The 22561-nt window shown below is 43.4% G+C and overlaps 1 protein-coding gene across 15 annotated transcripts in view; it reads left to right on the top strand.

The window, feature by feature from the left end:
• Positions 1 to 22561, top strand: part of LOC124026383 (ral GTPase-activating protein subunit beta-like) — a 54440-nt gene that overhangs the window by 12463 nt on the left and 19416 nt on the right. For 9 of the 15 annotated variants that reach the window (XM_046339430.1, XM_046339408.1, XM_046339433.1 and 6 more), the window contains exons 7-21: positions 486 to 667; positions 1078 to 1125; positions 1911 to 1991; positions 2329 to 2385; positions 3489 to 3640; positions 3845 to 4061; positions 7185 to 7386; positions 7620 to 7787; positions 8531 to 8645; positions 8989 to 9136; positions 10933 to 10997; positions 11317 to 11455; positions 16391 to 16524; positions 16866 to 17048; positions 17708 to 17859. In XM_046339430.1, coding sequence (XP_046195386.1) covers positions 486 to 667; positions 1078 to 1125; positions 1911 to 1991; positions 2329 to 2385; positions 3489 to 3640; positions 3845 to 4061; positions 7185 to 7386; positions 7620 to 7787; positions 8531 to 8645; positions 8989 to 9136; positions 10933 to 10997; positions 11317 to 11455; positions 16391 to 16524; positions 16866 to 17048; positions 17708 to 17859 — 2043 coding nt within the window. The remainder of the gene's footprint in view (positions 1 to 485; positions 668 to 1077; positions 1126 to 1910; positions 1992 to 2328; positions 2386 to 3488; positions 3641 to 3844; positions 4062 to 7184; positions 7387 to 7619; positions 7788 to 8530; positions 8646 to 8988; positions 9137 to 10932; positions 10998 to 11316; positions 11456 to 16390; positions 16525 to 16865; positions 17049 to 17707; positions 17860 to 22561) is intronic. The other 6 variants (XM_046339441.1, XM_046339440.1, XM_046339434.1 and 3 more) reach the window with 5 other exon arrangements.

The following is a 22561-nucleotide window of genomic DNA, read 5'->3' on the forward strand; positions in this document are numbered from 1 at the left end:
AATACTCCCCGATGACCTCATTTTACTATAATAAAATAATACTAGGATGACTTTTGGATCATCATCTGAGACGGATCACACTGTTTGTTCTCTTTTGGTGCGCTGAATACAACACGTGTAGAGACCTTACAGTGAAATGCTTACTTACAGGCTCTAACCAACAATGCAGTTTTAAGAAAATACCTATAGTTTAGTTTTATTTAAAGTAAATGATAAGAATAACAAATTATTACCTGATCATACTGGATGGACCTCACACTTTATTTTATTTTTATTTTTATCCCAAGGTAGAAGAAAATTATTTTAGACTGCACCCCCAGATGATCTAAGAAATTGATCTGGGAAAATATTGTAGTGAATAATCTATTAGGCTACATCAATTTAACTGTTACGCTCTCGCTGGGTTGTGGAGAGAAATAACATGCTCAGGACCCATTTTTGTACCCCAAAGTTAAAAGTCCCCCCTCCTGCTCCTTCTCTTGCAGTAACCCGGTGGACCTCAGCAGCCCTTTGACGGTCAGCTCCACGCCAAAATTCCAGGAGCAGCTGCTGGGGGTGACCGGCGTGCCCCAGGAGGTGATCCAGCATCACCCCTGCCTCAAGCAGCTGCCCCAGATCTTTTTCAGGGCCATGAGGGGGATCAGTTGCCTGGTGGATGCCTTCCTGGGTAAGACCACCTCATCTCACTGGATAAGAGCGTCTTAAAGCGCTGCTTTTTATTCATACTGTTACATTTGACTTTGGCAAATAATGTACTGTAGATCTGGGCCCATATTCACAAAGCGTCTCAGAGTAGGAGTGCTGATCTAGGATCAGTTTTTCCCTTATATATCATAATAAGATGACATCGACAGGGGGGCTGTTTCCAGATCAGCATTCCTTACTCCGAGACGATTTCTGAATATGGGTCCTTAAAAATTGTATAGGTGTGATAGTAGTTCCATCTTGTTCGCTGACAGGCTAGCTGGATATTTTGCTATATTTCTTCCACCGATCTAATCCCTTCAGATCAAGTTGTCATGTTATTGCTGGAGCACTTCTAACCAAGAGATCATGTACATACTTCCTCCCCTCTAGGTATCGGGGTCGCAAAGAGAGAGATTCGAGAGAAACTGCCCTCTTATGGTACTTAATAAACTGCGTCTTTGTCATTCAAATGAAGGGTTCTGATTTTGTTGACGTTGATCATGGAAAGATGTCATTTGACTTAGTAACACCTTGATTTTATGACCAGCAATGACTAAAGTGTTTTGTAAATGGGTTGACCCACCACCTTGTCCTATCTTTTTTTACTGGCTTTTCTATAAGAACCAGCCATTTTCAATTGAAAAGAGCTTTTTATTGTAAATTTCTCCTTTCATTTCTCTACTGCCTTGTGCCCATTGTGCTACACCAGGGCTCTCCAACCCTGTTCCTGGAGAGCTACCGTCCTGTAGGTTTTTATTCCAACCCTTACCAGGAGGGTAACTCTCCAGGAACATGGTTGGACTGCCCTGGTCTACACCTCCCAACAGTCTTAGACTTCAACCATGTTTGTACTTCTGAAATCATGCAGACCTCTCTGCATTTTGGCCCTATACTTTATCGAAGCCCTGTCACACAGGGTATATACTTCCCTAAATCTCTTGACATCCACATGTTTAAAGAAACTGGAGCACATACATTTGAAGTAGTGTTGCAAGCTAGAAACAATGAATCTTTTGGTTAATAGTAGTAGACGCTAATTTTGAAAATCACAGACCATTTATTAGCTATGTGGACAATTGTGTTACAGTACACAAACACAGAATGTCTTTAATAAATACCTACTATAACTCGTTGAGCGATAATTTGGCCCAACAACTAAACCTACATTTTGTGTTTCAGCTTTTTTGTCATTTTCCTGTTCTTAGTTTCTTCTTCTTCCCCAGAAACACCACTAGTGTCTCTCTCCCCGTCAGGAGTGACAGTTTCTCCTAGGAGCAATATACGTGACAGACTTCCCTCTCTAGGTACACTACTAAACCGGACCTAACCCAATCAAATCCAATCATTAACATTGCACAAGGGTCTATTTACATAACAAACAGGATTTCCTATAATGGTGTTTGGGCATAAGACAAAAAGGTGCCACACTTCCCATCATGAAAAACAACATACTCGTAGACATCTATGAAGGAAAAAAACATTCACTGTTTCAGAATAAGAAACTGCCAAAGCTGTTTTTGATTCTTCATTTCGATCGATGGCCATGTCCACTTGCCAAAAAGAACAGGTGAATGTTGTCATGGTTGGTTGGTCGGCATTCTGATATTCCAGACTGTACTTTGACCACTTTCTTTCCCTCAGGTGCCGCCGTGTCTAGGAACAATTTCCGAGAAAGGCTTCATTCCATTCCCTCCTATGGTACTCTGTAGTTGTCTGCTCCCAAACAATCATAAAGGGAGCTGAATACATTTTGATGGATTTGCTGGGGTTGGCAAAAAGCTGATTTGTGTGGTGAAAGTAGCTGGTGCATGCACTTAAAGGGACTGTTTCAATCAAACCTGCTCGTATCGTTCCTTATCAACCACAAAATAGATTTGATCAACTTATCGAGATAATTGGTTGGGAAAAGGGTTGTCCTCTTCCATGGCCTGTTTGGAGAGACATTGTGTGTGTGTGGCAGCATCACCATGGCAAGTTGCTTCAAGACTTGTTTAAAAAAAAAAACATCCTTGTTAGCTTAGCTAGCAAACCCACTAAACGGACCATACAGTCCAATTAGCATCTGCAGCAGTTTAGTGCACCATGTTGCATCATCAACACTGAAATCTGTGAAAGATGCCAATCAATCAAATATATTTCTAAAGCCTTTTTTACATCAGCAGATGTCACAAAGTGCTATACAGAAACTCAGTTTACCTATAAATTGTTTGGGGCTTCACTGAAAATTGAAGAAATAGGTTTAGAGGGTCTGATCCATGTGGTAATGTGAAGCATTCACCCAATCAATGCCTGAGTTTACTGTGTCAGTGTGGAGAGTAAGTATATGCATGCATGTATGTATCTGTTTTGACAGACTGAGCCAAGCATCTGAATAAGTAGTGTTGTCAATCAAAATTGTCCGTTAAGCCGCCCCAAGGCTATGAAGCTAAAATGTGACATTGGGAAACTTGCTAGATCTATTGTGGTGTGGTTTTTTTTTCTTAAAATATGTGTACACTTATTTCTATGTATTTTCTTTGTTAATTGTTCCTTATCTGTGGTGAGTATCCCCCTGCAAAGAAGACATATCCACATCACATGGCTTGTGCATTTTGATCTGGTATCCTTTTCTCTTGTGGAGGAAGGGTGAACCTCAAAGATGATGAGCTGCCAATGTTGACGTTACTAACATCCTCCCTGATCCGAGTGGCGCTTGTAACCAAAATATGGGTGGAGGGGAAATGGGACTCCATTGGTCCTCGCTGTTTTCACCTGAAACACCAGAATGTCCTCTGATGTCCTCCGCTCTCTTTCTCCCTCAGGTATCTCCCGCCCCCGGTCGGACAGTGCCCCACCCACCCCTGTCAACAGACTGAGCGTACCGCCGCCTCCCACCTCCACCAACACCACGCCCCCTCACAGCCGCCGCAACAAACCCACGGGGGTCATCAAGACGGCCAGTAAAACCTCCACAGTAAGTTCCTACACCAGAGTTGTTTTTTCCTCAGATGGCCCATTTGTATCAGAGTAAAATGGGAGAAATACAGCATCCCTTTGTCTGAGGTTTATTTGGCAATCATAGGAATAAATATTAATGTCCCTGAATATTCATATTCTTACTATGCCCATTTGACAGTTAATTCATTCCTGGTTATCCCCTACCCTCCTACCCATCCAGGCGAGCATGACGCACCAACCCAAAGTGTCCTACCAGCCATCCTCCACCTCTCCCTTGTCCAGCCCCAACCTGACCAGCTCTGAGCCCCGGCCGCTGCCCGCCCCCACCAGGCCCAAGGTCAACAGTGTCCTCAATCTGTTTGGCCAGTGGCTGTTTGACGCCGCGCTGGTGCACTGCAAGCTCCACACGGGTCTGAGCCGAGACAACAGCTTGTCTGGTAAGGTCAGGGTCGGATGTTAAGTGTCAAAAACTGGTTTGACTTGTATTGTTTGCGTCTCAATAGTCTAAACTTGCTTCCGCTCTCCTTTATCGTCTCCTCTTATTTAGCTGTGAGAAAACAGCCCAGGGATGTTGAGAAACATTATCATAGAAATATAATACCTAGAACAATTCCTACTACACTGGCTCTGATGCCGTCGGATGTGGCAGGGCTTGCAAACTATTACGGACTACAAAGGGAAACCCTGCCACGAGCTGCCCAGTGACGCGAGTCTACCAGACGAGTTAAATACCTTTTTATGCTCTCTTCGAGGCAAGCAACACTGAAGCATGCATGAGAGCACCAGCTGTTCCAGACGACTGATCAAGCTCTCAGTAGCTGATGTGAGCAAGGCCTTTTAAACAGGTCAATATTCGCAAGGCTACAGGGCCAGACGGATTACCAGGGCATGTACTCGGGGCATGCGCGGACCAACTGACAAGTGTCTTCACTGACATTTTCAATGTCTCCCTGACCGAATCTGTAATACCCACGTTTCAAGCAGACCACCATAGTCCCTGTGACCAAGAATGCGAAGGTAACCTGCCTAAATGACTACCGCCCCTTAGCACTCACGTCGGTAGCCATGAAGTGCTTTGAAAGGCTGGTCATGCCTCACATCAACGTCATCATCCTAGACCCACTCCAATTTGCATACCACCCCAACAGATCCACAGATGACGCAATCTCAATTGCACTCCACACTGCCGTTTTCCACCTGGCCATTCTCACCTATGTGAGAATGCTGGTCATTGCTTACAGCTCTGCGTTCAACACCATAGTGCCCTCAAAGCTCATCACTAAGCTAAGGACCCTGGGATTAAACGCTTCCCTCTGCAACTGGATCCTGGACTTCCTGACGGGCCGCTCGGCATCCGACCATAAGGCGCTAGAGAGGGTAGTGCGTACGGCCCACTGGGGCCAAGCTTCCTGTCATCCAGGATCGAAGTACCAGCCGTGTAAGAGGAAGACCCAAAAAATTGTCAGAGACTCCAGTCACCCAAGTCATAGACTGTTCTCTCTGCTACTGCACGGCAAGCGGTCCCAAGTCTAGGTCCAAGGGGCTCCTTAACAGCTTCTACCATGATGCTATAAGACTCCTGAACAATTAATCGAATGGCCAACCCGGCCTGTCAAGGCAAGTGGTGATTACTTTAAATATAAAATATATATTTAGAATAATAGCAGTGATTTATTTCAGCTTTTATTTCTTTCATCACATTCCCAGTGGGTCAGAAGTTTACATACTAATTGAGTGTATTTGGTAACATTGCCTTTTAAATTTTAACTTGGGTCAAATGTTTCGAGTAGCTTCCACAATCTTCCCACAATAAGTTCAGTGAATGTTGGCCCATTCCTCCTGACAGAGCTGGTGTAACTGAGTCAGGTTTTCAGGCCTCCTTGCACGCACAATTTTTCATTTCCTCCCTCATGATGCCATCTATTTTATGAAGTGCACCAGTCCCTCCTGCAGCAAAGCACCCCCACAACATGATGCTGCCACCCCCGTGCCTCCAAACATAACGATGGTCATTATGACCAAACAGTTCTATTTTTGTTTCATCAGACCAGAGGACATTTCTCCTAAAAGTAGGATCTTTGTCCCCATGTGCAAACCGTAGTCTGGCTTTTTTATGGCGGTTTTGGAGCAGTGGCTTCTTCCTTGCTGAGCGGCCTTTCAGGTTATGTTGATATATGACTCGTTTTACTGTGGATATAGATACTTTTGTACCTGTTTCCTCAAGCATCTTCACAAGGTCCTTTGTTGTTGTTCTAGGACTGATTTTCACCTTTCGCACCAAAGTACGAGAATCTCCTGGGGACAGAACGCGTCTCATTCCTGAGCAGTATGACAGCTGCGTGGTCCCATGGTGTTTATACTTGCGTACTATTGTTTGTACAGATTCATGTGGTACCTCCAGGCGTTTGGAAATTGCTCGCAAGGATGAACCAGACTTGTGGAGGTCTACAATTTTTTTCTGAGGTCTTCATTTTTTTGTTTGTTGATTTTACCATGATGTCAAATTTTCGGGAATTTTCCAAGCTGTTTAAAGGCACAGTCAACTTAGTTTATGTTAACTTCTGACCCACTGGAATTGTGATCCAGTGAATTATAAGTGACATCTGTCTGTAAACAATCGTTGGAAAAATTACTTATGTCATACACAAAGTAGATGTCCTAACTGACTTGCCAAAACTATAGTTTGTTAACAAGACATTTGTGGAGTGGTTGAAAACCGAGTTTTAATGACTCCAACCTAAGTGTATGTAAACTTACGACTGTCGTGCACTACTTTTGATCAGGGCCCATAGCACTTTTTATAGAGTGCCTTTAAAATGAAAGCTCTACAGTCAGGATAAATCTCCACCCGGCACAGCCAGAAGAGGACTGTCCAACCCTCATAGCCTGGTTCCTCTCTAGGTTTCTTCCTAGGTAGTTTTTCATAGCCACCGTGCTTCTACACCTGCATTGCTTGCTGTTTGGGGTTTTTGGCTGGGTTTCTGTACAGCACTTTGATATATCAGCTAATGTAGAAGGGTTGTATAAATACATTTGATTTGATTTAAAGTAAGTAAAAATGGACTTTATAGTAAATATCCTCTTTACCATTCCATTAGCACAACGTTTGAAAATATTTCTCAGCTCATCGAGATCTTATAGGCATCTTTCAGGGGTTTTCTGGATCAAAAAGGGGCTTAGGTTGTGTTGGTGGGGCAATGGGCGCAGTCAGGCCGTCAGCGTAGCTGACTTTAAGAGTTTATTGTCGTTTTTAAGTTTACACTGAATTTTTCCTTCCCGGAAATGTATTTATAGATGTTTTTTTAATTATTTTTTTTTACACAGTTTGTACTGAGGCGTCCTGTAAAATCGCTTAGGAGGCCTGCCCAAGGTTTTCAATTTCAATCAAATCTCTGTCTTTGGAGAATGACCCCTGCCTTTTGAAATGTATTTTACATTTTAAAGCGGCAATTTTAAAGCAACTACCCTCACCCTCGATCCTTTACCATTCCCCATTATTGTTTTTTTCTCTCTGTCCTCTACCCCCTTCCTCTCTCCTCTACCCCCCCCCCCATTCCCAGCCCTGGCCACTCAGGCAGGCGTGGAGCCGAGGAGGCAGGGATCCCTGATGTCCACAGACACCATGGTATCCAACCCCATGTTCGATGCCAACGAGTTCCCCGACAACTATGAGTCGGGCCGGGCCGAGGCCTGTGGAACCCTCTGCAGGATCTTCTGCAGCAAGAAGACCGGCGAGGAGATCCTCCCCGTTTACCTGTCCAGGTACCCACGTGTTTTACGTAGTGTTTCCAAAACCTGGTCCTAAAAGGGTGCACATTTTAGTTTCTGTCCTAGCTTTAACACATGATTAAATTCATCAACTTGATTTGGGGCAAAACAAGAATATACACCCCTTTGTGTCCCCAGGACCAGAGTTATGTGGCTGTTCATCATACTGTAGGTCTGTCTAAAAAGCTCTACTCCGACTAAACACTTCTGTCTCCGCCCCCCCCCAGGTTCTACATGGTTCTGATTCAGGGCCTCCAGATCTCTGACTACATCTGCCGACCGGTCCTGGCCAGCATCATCCTCAACTCTTCAGCCCTCTTCTGCTCCGACCTGAAGGGCATCAACGTGGTGGTCCCCTACTTCATTTCTGCTCTGGAGACCATCCTCCCTGACCGGTGACTAATGCTACATCTATATTAAAGCTGCCAATATTACAAAAACAAACCAAGAAATGACCTCAAACAGCTAACAAGGTTTTTTCCCCCTTGGAAATCATTGGAAATCATTGCACGCATGATAGAACAAAAATATGTATTATAAACAATAACAAATGTGCTGGGGGTGAACAGTGGCAGTGTTTCTCCAAATGCGCATTCCAGCTTTTACGTTTGCTTGCTGAAAGAATAGCTGCTATTGTTATTCCCCCTACATATCATTGTTCTAAACTCTCCTGTGCTAATATTGCTTTTACAGCTTTATATAGCTGAAGCATTTTCCTCAGGAAATGTACTTTGCCTAATTAGTCTTATGATGTTTGATAGACAATTAGTCAAATGGTCTGTGTTAAGGACATCTGCATACATAAGGAGTGCAATGTTGACAGAAATTGGTTCTTAGTTCTTTGGGTGAAGTTTGTCTGTTAGCGTCACACATTTAACAAAACTCACTGTATACGCATGAAAAAAACTCAAATGTCAGTGTAAGAAATAGTTTGACGAGTCTTATCAGTGGACAATTGATTGCTGGTTAAATAGGGTATCTGACTGCGTCTCCTTTTTAATATTTATCATTTGAGTTAAGTGTAACTCCAATAACAAATATTTAAAAGAAGTTAACTAAAGTGACCAACATTGAACGGAGCCTTACTCCTCTGAATGTTTCATTTGAATTAAAATAAATTGTTCTTTCCCCTCTCCAGAGAGCTGTCAAAGTTTAAGACCTATGTGAACCCCACAGACCTGAGGAGAGCCTCCATCAACATCCTGATGTCCATGCTGCCTCTGCCACACCACTTTGGCAACGTCAAGTCAGAGGTAAACCTGTTACACTGTCATGGAAGGAACATCAGTCTAAAACCAACGTTTGTCAGATGTTTTCAAACGTCTTCAAGATGCTCAAGAAGTCCCACACCATTAGTTGACACAGCTAATATGCCTTATCCCCTAAATGAATAGAAAAAATTAGCACCAAATAAAATGTGGACATGGTACGGATGGATCTTATAGTTTCCATATAGTTACAATCGATGGATGGTGATTTGCACTTATTTCAATGTTTTGTGTTGTACTGAATTTTAGTGAACAGTTTCAATGCCCTGTAGTTCTTGACAGTTGTCTAAGTGCAAAGTCAACCACATGTGTAATTTGTATGTTCCAGGTGCTCTTGGAGGGCAAGTTTAGCAATGACGACAACTCTCTGCACGACAAGGCTGTCTCCTTCGTCTCTCTCAAGCTGCGATTGGTCAACATCCTAATAGGAGCGCTCCAGACGGAGACCGACCCCACCAACACACAGATGATCCTGGGTTAGTTAATCTTCACTTTCTCTACCCATTTTTTTTTTTCATTTATCCATTTTTTTTTCATTTGACCTTTGGTTGTTTTACAATGAAAGGTGTGTTATAAAATAAATGTATTATTATTGAATAATAAAGGCAGCAGTCTAAGGCACTGCATCTCGGTGCTTGAGGCGTCACTACAGACCCTGGTTCGATTCCAGGCTGTATCACAACCGGTCGTAATTGGGAGTCCCATAGGGTGGCGCACAATTGGACCAGTGTCATTCGAGGTTTGGTTTGGCCGGGGTAGGCCATCATTGTAAATAAGAATTTGTTCTTAACTGACTTGTTTAGTTAAATAAAGGTAGACTACTGATTTAGTTGTGGTTTTAATCCTCCTCATTAGGAAATGCGACTGAGAACCAGATTTGTGTCTTGGAGGCGTGCTGTGGTGTGTTTGTGTGTTCTAACATGGGAAGTGTTTGTACCTTCAACCTGCCAAAACAGTTACAGTGGGGCAAAAAAGTATTTAGTCAGCCACCAATTGTGCATGTTATCCCACTTAAAAAGATGAGGCCTGTAATTTTCATCATAGGTACACTTCAACTATGACAGACAAAATTAGGAAAAATAATCCAGTAAATCACATTGTAGGATTTTTTAAATGAATTTATTTGCAAATTATGGTGGAAAATAAGTATTTGGTCAATAACAAAAGTGTATCTCAATACTTTGTTATGTACCCTTTGTTGGCAATGACAGAGGTCAAACATTTTCTGTAAGTCTTCACAAGGTTTTCACACACTGTTGCTGGTATTTTGGCCCATTCCTCCATGCAGATCTCCTGTAGAGCAGTGATGTTTTGGGGCTGTTGCTGGGCAACACAGACTTTCAACTCCCTCCAAAGATTTTCTATGGGGTTGAGATCTGACCATATGACATTCTCCCAATCTTCTTCTGGGTCATCCAAATGCTCTCTAGCAAACTTCAGACAGGCCTGGACATGTACTGGCTTAAGCAGAGGGACACGTCTGGCACTGCAGGATTTGAGTCCCTGGCGGCGCAGTGTGTTACTGATGGTAGGCTTTGTTACTTTGGTCCCAGCTCTCTGCAGGTCATTCACTAGGTCACCCCATGTGGTTCTGGGATTTTTGCTCACCGTTCTTGTGATCATTTTGACCCCACGGGGTGAGATCTTGCGTGGAGCCCCAGATCGAGGGAGATTATCAGTGGTCTTGTATGTCTTCCATTTCCTAATAATTGCTCCCACAGTTGATTTTTTTTCAAACCAAGCTGCTTACCTATTGCAGATTCAGTCTTCCCAGCCTGGTGCAGATCTACAATTTTGTTTCTGGTGTCCTTTGACAGTTCTTTGGTTTTGGCCTTAGTAGAGTTTGGAGTGTGACTGTTTGAGGTCGTGGACAGGTGTCTTTTATACTGATAACAAGTTCAAACAGGTGCCATTAATACAGGTAACGAGTGAAGGACAGAGGAGCCTCTTAATGGAAAAGTTACAGGTCTGTGAGAGCCAGAAATGTTGCTTGTTTGTAGGTGACCAAATACTTATTTTCCACCATAATTTGCAAATAAATTCATAAAAAATCCAACAATGTGATTTTCTGGATTTTTTTTCCCTTCTCATTCTGTCTGTCGTAGTTGAAGTGTACCTATGATGACAATTACAGGCCTATCATCTTTTTAAGTGGGAGAACTTGCACAATTGGTGGCTGACTAAATACTTTTTTGCCCCACTGTATCTCTTTTACGTAGTGCAGAATCACCCTGGAATGAATATAATAATGAAGAGCTTTTTCTCTGTACAGGTGCGATGCTCAACATTGTCCAAGACTCTGCTCTCCTGGAGTCCACTGGTGCCCAAGCAGAGGTGGTGAGACCAATGCTTTTGTTCTCCACGCTGTAGAAACGCTCACTCAACCAAAAATAAAATAAACTGAACAAAACATGTAGCTAAGAGAGATCTGTAAAACAAATATGTAACCTTTTATTTAACCAGGAAAGAGGTTAGAAACCTGGCAAGAGGTCACCATAAATGTTGTGTTTAAAGGATATTTTACTCCAATGTATTTTGTTCATTAGTCCACAAAGATGTTTTATGTAGACTAATGAACAAAATACTAAAATCTGTTGTTTTTGAGTAGATATCCCTTTAAAGATCTGAGCAGACTGTGACAATGCCACCCCAACAGGGCATTGTGGATGGCAGCAATGCACTGGCCAAGAGCCACAGCAGGAACAACAGTGGCATCAGCAACACCAGCGGGGGCAGCTCTGAAGCCACCACCCCTGACAGAGAGAGGCCCACCCAGGCCCTCCTCCGAGACTACGGTGAGCCCCTTGGAGAACACATTCATGAGCCCTGTTCCAAAATCCAGACTTGTTCAAATAATATTTGCTTTCTTTGAGCGTTTCATTGAGCATGCTCTGAGTACCAATTGGGCGGGGTATGCACTTTTGAGACTATTCAGTTGGCGCCATTGTGCCAGGGAAGCTCAATCCAGGGCAGCTGAAGTATTTTAAAAGAAAATAAATACTGTTTGAACCCATGTCTGCCAAAATCAATCAATCAACCAACCTCTAGCCCTTCCCAGTTACTTAGCCTAGCCCTTCCCAGTTACTTAGCCTAGCCCTTCCCAGTTACTTAGCCTAGCCCTTCCCAGTTACTTAGCCTAGCCCTTCCCAGTTACTTAGCCTAGCCCTTCCCAGTTACTTAGCCTAGCCCTTCCCAGTTACTTAGCCTAGCCCTTCCCAGTTACTTAGCCTAGCCCTTCCCAGTTACTTAGCCTAGCCCTTCCCAGGTAGTGACCTCTAGGCCTTTCCTATTTAGTAAACTAGAGCCCAGGGATCATCAACTGCAGACGGCAAATTGATCATATGAAGCCCAAACAGATAATATTTGACTAAAACAATCATTTCAAACCTTGCTTACATTTCTATACGATGGGAACGGATTTCCAAAATGTATATCACTTGGAGCTGATTTCCTGGTGTTTTTAGTCTTTTATGTCCAACAATGGATTAAAAAATATATATATACAGTGCGTTCAGAAAGTATTCAGACCCCTTCCCCTTTTCCAAAATTTTGTTACAGCCTTATTCTAAAATGGATTAAATAAATGTTTTTCCCTCATTAATCTACATACAATACCTCATAATGCCAAGGCGAAAACCATTTAAAAAAAACATTTTTGCAAATGTATTAAATTAAAAATAAACATATTTACTAGTCCTTGATATTGAGGGAGTTCGGTTAAGTGCACCAGGGCTATGGCCCGTGACATGCACAGGAAAAAGTGGGGTAGAGGAGCGCCCTTCTCAAATCGAACAGTGATCTGCACCACATGGTCATTTTGTCTCTCAAATTATACAGCACCAGTCAAAAGTTTGGACACACCTACTCATTCAAGGGTTTTTCTTTATTTTTACTATTTTATACATTGTAGAATAATAGTGAAGACATCAACTATGAAATGACACATATGGATTCATGTAGTTACCAAAAAAGTGTTAAACAAATCCAAATATATTTTAGATTCTTCAAAGTAGTCACCCTCTGCCTTTTGATAACAGCTTTGCACAGTCTTGGTATTCTCTCAACCAGCTTCACCTGGAATGCTTTTCCAACAATCTTGAAGGAGTTCCCACATATGCTAAGCACATGTTGGCTGCTTTTCCTTCACTCTACGGTCCAACTCATCCCAAACCATCTCAATTGTGCTGAGTTCGGGTGATTGTGGAGGCCAGGTCATCTGATGCAGCACTCCATCACTCTCCTTCTTGGTCAAATAGCTCTTAAACAGCCTGGAGGTGTGTTTTGGGTCATTGTCCTGTTGAAAAACAAATGATAGTCCCACAAAGCACACACTGGAAGGGATGGTATTTTGCTACAGAATGCTGTGGTAGCCATGCTGGTTAATTGTGCCTTGAATTCTAAATAAATCATTGACAGTGTTACCAGCAAAGCACCATCACACCACCTCCTCCATGCTTCACGGTGGGAACTACACATGTGGAGATCATCCGTTCACCTACTCTGTGTCTCACAAAGACATGGCGGTTGGAACCAAAAATCTCTCATTTGGAGTCATCAGACCAAGGACAGATTTCCACCAGTCTAATGTCCATTGGTCGTGTTTCCTTGCCCAAGCAAGTCTCTTCATCTTATTGATGTCCTTTAGTAGTGGTTTCTTTGCAGCAATCTGACCATGAAGGCCTGATTCACGCAGTCCTCTCTGAACAGTTGATGTTGAGATGTCTGTTACTTGAACTCTGAAGCATTTATTTGGGCTGCAATTTCTGGGGCTGGTACCTACTAATGAAGTTATCCTCTGCGGCAGAGGTAACTCTGGGTCTTCCTTTCCTGTTGCGGTCCGCATGAAAGCCAGTTTCATCATAGCGCTGGATGGTTTTTGCGACTGTGCTTGAAGAAACTTTTAAAAGTTCTTGAAATTTTCCACATTGACTGACCTTCAAGTAGTTGTTTCTCTTTGCTTATTTGAACTGTTATTGCCGTGATATGGACTTGGTCTTTTACCAAATAGGGCTATATTCTGAATACCACTCCTACCTTGCCACAATGCAACTGATTGGCTCAAACACATTAAGAAGGAAAGAAATTCCCCAAATTCACTTTGAACAAGGCACACCGGTTAATTGAAATGCATTCCAGGTGTCTACCTCATGAAGCTGGTTGAGAGAATAACAAGAGTGTGCAGAGCTGTCATCAAGGCAAACGGTGGTTACTTTGAAGAATCTGAAATATATATTAAACTTAAATATATATTTTGATTACTAGGTGATTCCATATGTGTTATTTCATAGTTTTGATGTCTTCGCTGTTATTTTACAATGTAGGGCATAATAATAATAATAATAATAATAATAGAAAAAAGTAGGTGTGTCAACTTTTGACTTCTACTGTATGTTTGATTTTTCAAATTAGTTTTCACTGGGAAGGCAGAGTAAGTATTTTTATCAAAATAACTCACTTCTGCGTGTGGTGTGAAAACACAGTATCCTTCTCATTACTCCACGTGCTTAACCTACGTCACCTTTGTTTTGAGCAGACTTCACCATCAGCCAAAATGGGGCACCTGGCTCATGCCCTGTAGTTAGCCTGGTTCCAAAATGGGGCACCTGGCTCATGCCCTGTAGTTAGCCTGGTTCCAACATGGGGCACCTGGCTCATGCCCTGTAGTTAGCCTGGTTCCAAAATGGGGCACCTGGCTCATGCCCTGTAGTTAGCCTGGTTCCAAAATGGGGCACCTGGCTCATGCCCTGTAGGGAGCCCGGTTCCAAAACGAATGCTTTCAACGCTAACCATGTTCACCCAGGGCAGGCTTGGGGCATTAATAGAATCCCCACACTGATTGTTACCAGGGATTCCTATGCAGAGGTGGAGGTCAACAGGGTGATGGGGGGGACTTATGGTAATACAGTGGTGGTGGTAAAACACTTCCACACAATTCAGTCCACAGTAGAGGGGTTTAGGCCAATTCCATTTCAACACAGTTCTGCTAATTAATTGAAAATCATTTAATGGTTTAAATATACTGACAAAAAGTAATCAACATAAAAATAAAATCAATTTGGTAGACATCTTTTCATTATTTTGACCTCTCTATATTATAACAGGAAGAAGTGTAACTCTCTAACAGCCTATTAGCTAGAAGAGCTGATGTTTAGCTGGTTAAACAAAGTTTAGCCATGTGTTGGCAAACATGTATGTCCAAGTCAAGACACCTTACCAGCAGCACCATTTAAATGTAACCTTTTATTAGGCAAGTCGGTTAAGAACAAATTCTTATTTACAATGACGGCCTACAGACATCGCTGGGCCAATTGTGTGCCACCCTATGGGAGTCCCGATCATGGCCGGTTGTGATACAGCCTGGATTCTAGTGACGTCTGAGATGCAGTGCGTTAGACCGCTGCACCACTCGGGAGCCTGTGGTAACCTATTAGCTGGTGCTTTTTCAAAGCCTATGTCAGACACTCCAGTGAGTGGAATTTGCTCAATATTATGAATTGAGAACCAAGGAGGTATGTAATTCAAATCTGATTTCTGCTAGAGATATTCATAAAAATATGATTATATTGTGGACCACCATGCAGTACCTTCGCGGACCCAAGGTTGAATTCCCCTGAGCTAGACTTTTACAGTAATGTTTCTATAATAGTTTTGAATGTTGACTTGTCTTTTCATTTATTTTTGTATTCCTGTCAGTCATGCTTTAGTAGTATTGTGGACATGTATGACATTGGGTAAAGGTGATTCCCAAAAATACATTATTATTTTCATATTTGCAGTGATGCTGTGTCGTTTCAGTGATACTTATATTATCAGAATGCAGACGGTCGTGTGTCTGTCACTTGCTAGCTATTCAGCATGTGCAACTTGTGCATAAATATCTTAACTGCATGCATTAGTGTATACAGCCTTTGCATGTTGTTTTATTTAAGCTGGAATATGAGCCTAGACCTGGAGTGAATCTCTGTTTCCTTGATTCCTCATGTCACCTTCTCAAAGCACACTGGAGCAGAAATCTGAGATTCCTCCCCTCAGATCTTTTCCAATGTGTTTTGTGGAGGAGGAGGCAAGGAGAGAATACAATTGAGATTCAGCCACAAGTTATACCCACTGACTGGCTGCAAATGTCTTTCATAATAACTAATGCATGGCTATGCTGAACATCAACTAATGCAGGCTTCCACTTGTGTGCAGCAACTGTACTGCAATTTCTTGGTTTTCTCAGACAAGTTCATTTCAAACAGAAACATGTTTTTTTTTTACTTTAAGTGTTGCCTTTTCCTTCATCTTAACCTCTTAAGTTTCTGAAAGACAAGTGAAAAACTTACAAACAAACCAGTTCTATTGTTGATTTTTTTTTTTTTTTTTTTTAATTATGAACATGAGAAACATGCATGTTTGGTTAAATTGTCGCAGTTTTGGCTACCATTCTATTGGCAACAAATGGCTGGGGCCATTTCATGAATTGAAAAATGTCTATGGTCTTCTAATGAGGATTTTTCAATTAATTGAACATGGTATTTGACCTAATACATCCATAATATCAAACCTCATAAGAACTGCTCATATAGTACTGTCGTCATGCCGATTGCTTTGTGTGTGTGTGTGTAGCTGATGCTTATTGGACGTGCTCTGCCTGGTCCAGTAGTTACTAACCCCAGCTTTCCTTCTCTGCTCGTGGTTGTGTGACATGGCGTGGTATGGCGTTTTCTTCTGGGGGGTCATATCCCTAGCTCTCCATACAGATGCAGCGGCCGGCTTGCTGATCCGCAGCATCCACCTTGTCACCCAGAGACTCAACTCCCAGTGGAGGCCTGACATGAGCATCTCCCTGGCCGCTCTGGAGCTGCTAGCCGGCCTGGCCAAGGTAAAGCCCCATGGTCCTGTTCATTAGGCTTGCAATGTTTTAAACCCACCGTTTTTGCTCCATATGCCCACTTGGTCCTATCAACGATCCCTACAATGTCCATTTAAAGGAAATTTAAAACCCTACATTGTAAGGTGATGGTGGACAACAAAGCCGGCATTTCTTTCCTTTCCCATGTTAGTAATTGTCATGGAAACCACAAACGGTATGAGGTGGCCAGACAACTATGAAAAGGCTATGATAATGAACACCGCAATGGAGACGAGTAAGAGCCAGGAGATTCTACAACAGACCTTTCAGTTGTCGTTCATTAAACACTGCTGGCTCTCCCTCCTCCTCAGGTGAGGACGAGTGTGGAGTCTGCAGACCGTAAACGTGCGGTCAGCTCGGTGTGTGGTTACATCGTGTACCAGTGCAGCCGGCCTGCCCCCCTCCACTCCAGAGACCTCCACTCTATGATCGTGGCAGCCTTCCAGTGTCTGTGTGTGTGGCTGACAGAACACCCTGACATGCTCAATGAAAAGGTAGAAGGGACCACAACACATTCTATCTGGACTACTACTGGGGATGGTCTCCCAGATTAAGCCCAGTAGGCTACTGGACTAAAAAGCCATCTTAATAACAAATGATTCAAAGGCATTTGATCCACAATTACTCAGGTTGCTATTTCCTTCTTTATTTATTTTGAGTGTGTTTTGGTCCAGGACGAGGCTTAATCTGTGTCCCTACTGTCCATCTGAGAATGACCAAGGTACATAAAGATGGAAGAAATCAGCTCCATCCACTGTTTAGTTGTTTGAAATTGCTTGTGTCTGTGAACTACAGTTCATGTGCTAATGCAGATGCAAAAGAGTAACGGAGAGCAAGCTGCAATACAGCAAACTTATAAAACAAGGCATTTGTGGTATTGCATGGAGGCTGCCATATTTATGCACGGCCACCTTTTAGACTTCACACGGTTTATCGCTAAAGAAGAAAATATCAACCTTTTCTTGAATTTTGAAAAGTGTAGGTCATATCTTCCCTTTGAATCATGAATCGTTCAAATAGTCACAAATCCTCCGTTTGACATCATTGCGTGATTTCATTTGAATTTTTTTTTGTGTCCTCTCTGACTTATATGAACACTCTAAACTCACCAGGTGACTTTTGTGCCATGCAATGACATAGTGTTTTGTTGCAGGACTGTTTGATAGAGGTCCTGGAGATCGTGGAACTGGGCATATCGGGCAGCAAGTCCAAGACGGGTGACCAGGAAGTGCGTTACAAAGGGGACAAGGAGCACAACCCGGCCTCCATGAGGGTGAAGGATGCTGCTGAGGCCACCTTGTCATGGTGAGGCCACCTGAGAGGAATAATGGTTCTGTAGGGAAAAATTCTTATTAAGCTGCATTACCTTTTAGTGCTCTCTTTAATGGGCAATCTGTGATTGGTACATCCGTTTTTGGACTTAATGATATGTTACAAGTTTTGAGGAGTTTGATGCCAGTTCCTACTTCACAGTAGGGCCATTAGAATGATTTTGTATTCTTACATTTTTTTCCCCCCATAAATGCCTTCTTGAACATGAGAACTTTCATGTGCCTTATTTACAAACTTGTATGGGATCCATAAATATATAAATGTTATTAAATGATGAGCCTAGTTTAACCAAGGAGAAAGGAATCTGCTATACAGGGAGACAGAAAGGATCCTTCCTGGCTAGTCATGATTGGCTGAGATATACAGGGTGATTGGACATGACAAGAGATGAGTCCTGATTGGTCTGTCACAATTTCCTGTCGATAACAGAATGGGCTCTTCCCTGGTCAGTATGTAGATCATCTTTGCTACTGCAGATTTGTGGAAATATATACCTATGGACAACTGCAATAGTGTTGCTTTTGCTCTCAAAAACATGGCTGCCCTAAATTTAGATGGGTTTAAGTACAGGGACTACTTTCTGTAGAGCCTCAAAACATGCTTCTAAAACATGTTTGGGTTTTATGGATGGTCAGTCCTTGCATCCAAAGCTCTGTTTTATGAATTTGAGAGTGATTTATTTTCTCAGGCCCCATTCCTTAGCTGTTCACCAAAAGTTATGGTTGCACTGCTTTGTTGTTTAAACCGCATATTGCCCCTTTAGCTAAACTACAAAATGGCCTTCCTGCCTCTTGTTTTTGTGGACCTCTGAGGTCGAAATTATAGTTTTAACCATGTTTTGGAGCTATACAGTTTTTGTTTACAATAACTTTGTTCGCAAATGTCTTACTTCGTCAAAGCCATTGGGTTATATGCAGTATCCACACCTATTTATACCTTGTTGGGCATCATGCAGTATCCACTTAAGTACAACAAGGGGCGGCAGGGCGGCCTAGTGGTTAGAGCGTGGAGGCGGCAGGGCGGCCTAGTGGTTAGAGCGTGGAGGCGGCAGGGCGGCCTAGTGGTTAGAGCGTGGAGGCGGCGGGGCGGCCTAGTGGCTAGAGCGTGGAGGCGGCGGGGCGGCCTAGTGGCTAGAGCGTGGAGGCGGCGGGGCGGCCTAGTGGCTAGAGCGTGGAGGCGGCGGGGCGGCCTGGGCTAGGCGTGGAGGCGGCGGGGCGGCTAGTGGCTAGAGCGTGGGCGGCGGGGCGGCTGGTGGCGGGAGGCGGCGGCGGCCTAGTGGCTAGTGGAGGCGGCGGGGCGGCCTAGTGGCTAGAGCGTGGTGGGCGGCAGGGGCGGGGCGGCTAGAGCGTGGAGGCGGCGTGGGCGGGAGAGCGTGGAGGCGGGGCGGCTGGGAGCGGAGGCGGCGGGGCGGCTGGTGGAGCGGCCTAGTGGTTAGAGCGTTGGACTAGGAACCAGAAGGTTGCAAGTTCAAACCCCCGAGCTGACAAGGTACAAATCTGTCCTTCTGCCCCTGAACAGGCAGTTAACCCACTGTTTCTAGGCCGTCATTGAAAATAAGAATTTGTTCTTAACTGACTTGCCTGGTTAAATAAAGGTAAAATTGAAAGAAAAAAAAGTATAACAAGTAAATGTAATTACCCAAATATACTTAAATATCAAAAGTAGAAGTATATATAATTTCAAATTCCTTTTTATTAGGCAAACCAGATGGCACAATTTGCCCTTTTAAATTTTATTTACAGATCGCCAGGAGCAAACACCAACACTCAGACATCAGTTACAAATGAAGCATGTGTTTAGTGAATCCAGATCAGAGGCAGTAGGGATGACCAGGGATGTTCTCTTGGTAAGTGTGTGAATTAGGCAATTTTACTGTCCTTCTAAGCATTAAAAATTAATACTTTTGGGTGTCAGAGAAAATGTAGTAAAAAGTACACACCTATTGGAGCCTGGATATCACATATTGGAGCCTGGATATCGTGGTAATGCAGTATCCACATATCACACCTATTGGAGCCTGGATATCACACCTATTGGAGCCTGGATATCACACCTATTGGAGCCTGGATATCACACCTACACCTATTGGAGCCTGGATATCACACATATTGAGCCTGGATATATCCACACCTATTGGAGCCTGGATATCACACATATTGGAGCCTGGATATCATGGTAATGCAGTATCCACACCTATTAGAGCCTGGATATCAATGCAGTATCACCTATTGGAGCCTGGATATCGCGGTAATGCAGTATCCACACCTATTGGAGCCTGGATAATGCAGTATCCACCTGGATGGATATCGCGGTAATGCAGTATCCACACCTATTGGAGCCTGGATATCGCGGTAATGCAGTATCCACACCTATTGGAGCCTGGATATCGCGGTAATGCAGTCTCCACACCTATTGGAGCCTGGATATCGTGGTAATGCAGTCTCCACACACCTATTGGAGCCTGGATGTCCTGGATGGTAATGCAGTCTCCACACACCTATTGGAGCCTGGATGTCACGGTAATGCAGTCTCCACACACCTCTCCACACCTTGGAGCCTGGATGTCGTGGTAACCTGCCTGGATGTCTCCAGTCTCCACACCTATTGGAGCCTGGATGTCGTGGTAATGCAGTCTCCACCTATTGGAGCCTGGATGTCCCTATTGGAGCCTGGATGTCGAGCCTGGATGTTGTGGTAATGCAGTCTCCACACCTATTGGAGCCTGGATGTCGTGGTAATGCAGTCTCCACACCTATTGGAGCCTGGATGTCGTGGTAATGCAGTCTCCACACCTATTGGAGCCTGGATGTCGTGGTAATGCAGTCTCCACACCTATTGGAGCCTGGATGTCGTGGTAATTCAGTGATACATTGATCCACTCACTATAAAATATGGAAGATGACACCTTTAGTCAAAAGGTACAAAATGGCAATGGAAGGATCAAGGCCCTTCCTCCTGAGAATCAATTATTTGGAAGATGTTTGTTTGTTTGCATTATGCATAGCAGAATAAAAAGTCTGCTTTGCATCTCTGAGTTCCATACATATTTACTAGTCCTTGATATTGACTGTGATCAGGGATTCATATGCAAAGATGGAGGTCAACACTTTGGAGGGACTTTATGGTAATACCATAGTACACCAGCAGGTGGTGGTAAACCACAATTCAATCCACAGTAGAGGGGTTTAGGGCAATTCCATTTCAACAGTTAAGAGAATTCATTGAAATACATTTCATGGTTTGAAGGTATTGACAATTGTTTTTCATTATGATTTGAGTTGAATGCATTCATTGAATGCCCTGGTATATTCCCCATCACTCCTGTGTGTGTGTGTGTGTGTGTGTGTAGAGTGCTCAGGACTGGGGTGGGCGGGCTGGATTATGCATGTATGCCTCAGTCTGAGGTCCTGAGCGTTCTACCACAGACACACACACACACACACACACACACACTACATGACCAAAAGTATGTGGACACCTGCTTGTCAAATATCTCATTACAAAATCAAGGGCATTAATATGGAATTGTTCCCCTCTTTGCCGCTATAACAGCTTCCACTCTTCTAAGGCTTTCCACTGAATGTTGGAACGTTGCTGCGGGGACTTGTTTCCATTCAGACTCAAGCATTAGTGAGGTCGGGTACTGATGTTAGGCGATTAGGCCTGGCTCGCAGTCGGCGTTCCAATTCTTCCCAAAAGGTGTTCGATGGGATTGAGGTCAGGGCTCTTCCACACTGATCGCAAAACAAACCATTTCTGTTTGGACCTTGCTTTGTGCATGGGTGCATTGTCATGCTGAAACAAGAAAGGACATTCCCCAACCTGTTGCCACAAAGTTGGAGGTACAGAATTGTCTAGAATGTCATTGTATTCTGTAGCATTAAGATTTCCCTTCACTGGAAGTAAGGGGCCAAGCCCGAACCATGAAAAACAACCACAAACCATTATTCCTCCTCCACCAAGCGTTAGTTTGCACTATGCATTTATTTTTTGGTTCCACCACTCCAGTTGATGCTTGGCATTACATGATCTTAGGCTTGTGTGCAGCAGCTCAGCCATGGAAACCCATTTCATGAAGCTCCTGACGAACAGTTATTGTGCTGACGTTGCTTCCAGAAGCAGTTTGGAACTCTGTAGTGAGTGTTGCAACCACAGACAAACTATTTGTACACTCTTCAGCACTCTGCGGTCCCGTTCTGCGAGCATGTGTTGGCCTACCACTTTGCGGCTAAGCCGTTATTGCTCCTCGACATTTCTACTTCACAGTAACAGCACTTACAGTTGATTGGGGCAGCTGTAGCAGGGCAGAAATTTGACAAACTGACTTGTTGTAAAGGTGTCATCCCTATGACTGTGCCACATTAAAAGTCACTGAGCTCTTCAGTAAGGCCATTCTACTGCCAATGTTTGTCTATGGAGACAGCATGGCTGTGTGCTCCATTTGATATACCTTTCAGCAACGTGCTGAAATGGCTGAATCCGCTCATTTGAAGGGGTGTATACAGTGCATTTGGAAAGTATTCAGACCCCTTGACTTTTTCCACATTTCTTTACCTGACAGCCTTGTTCTAAAATTGGGGGGGGGGGACATTGATTTTAAATCTACACACCCTACCCCATAGTGACGATAAAGCAACAACAGGTCTTTAGAAGTGTTTACTAATTTATAAATACA

This window comes from Oncorhynchus gorbuscha, linkage group LG03 (genome assembly GCF_021184085.1).
Source record: "Oncorhynchus gorbuscha isolate QuinsamMale2020 ecotype Even-year linkage group LG03, OgorEven_v1.0, whole genome shotgun sequence".
Lineage (NCBI taxonomy): Eukaryota > Metazoa > Chordata > Actinopteri > Salmoniformes > Salmonidae > Oncorhynchus > Oncorhynchus gorbuscha.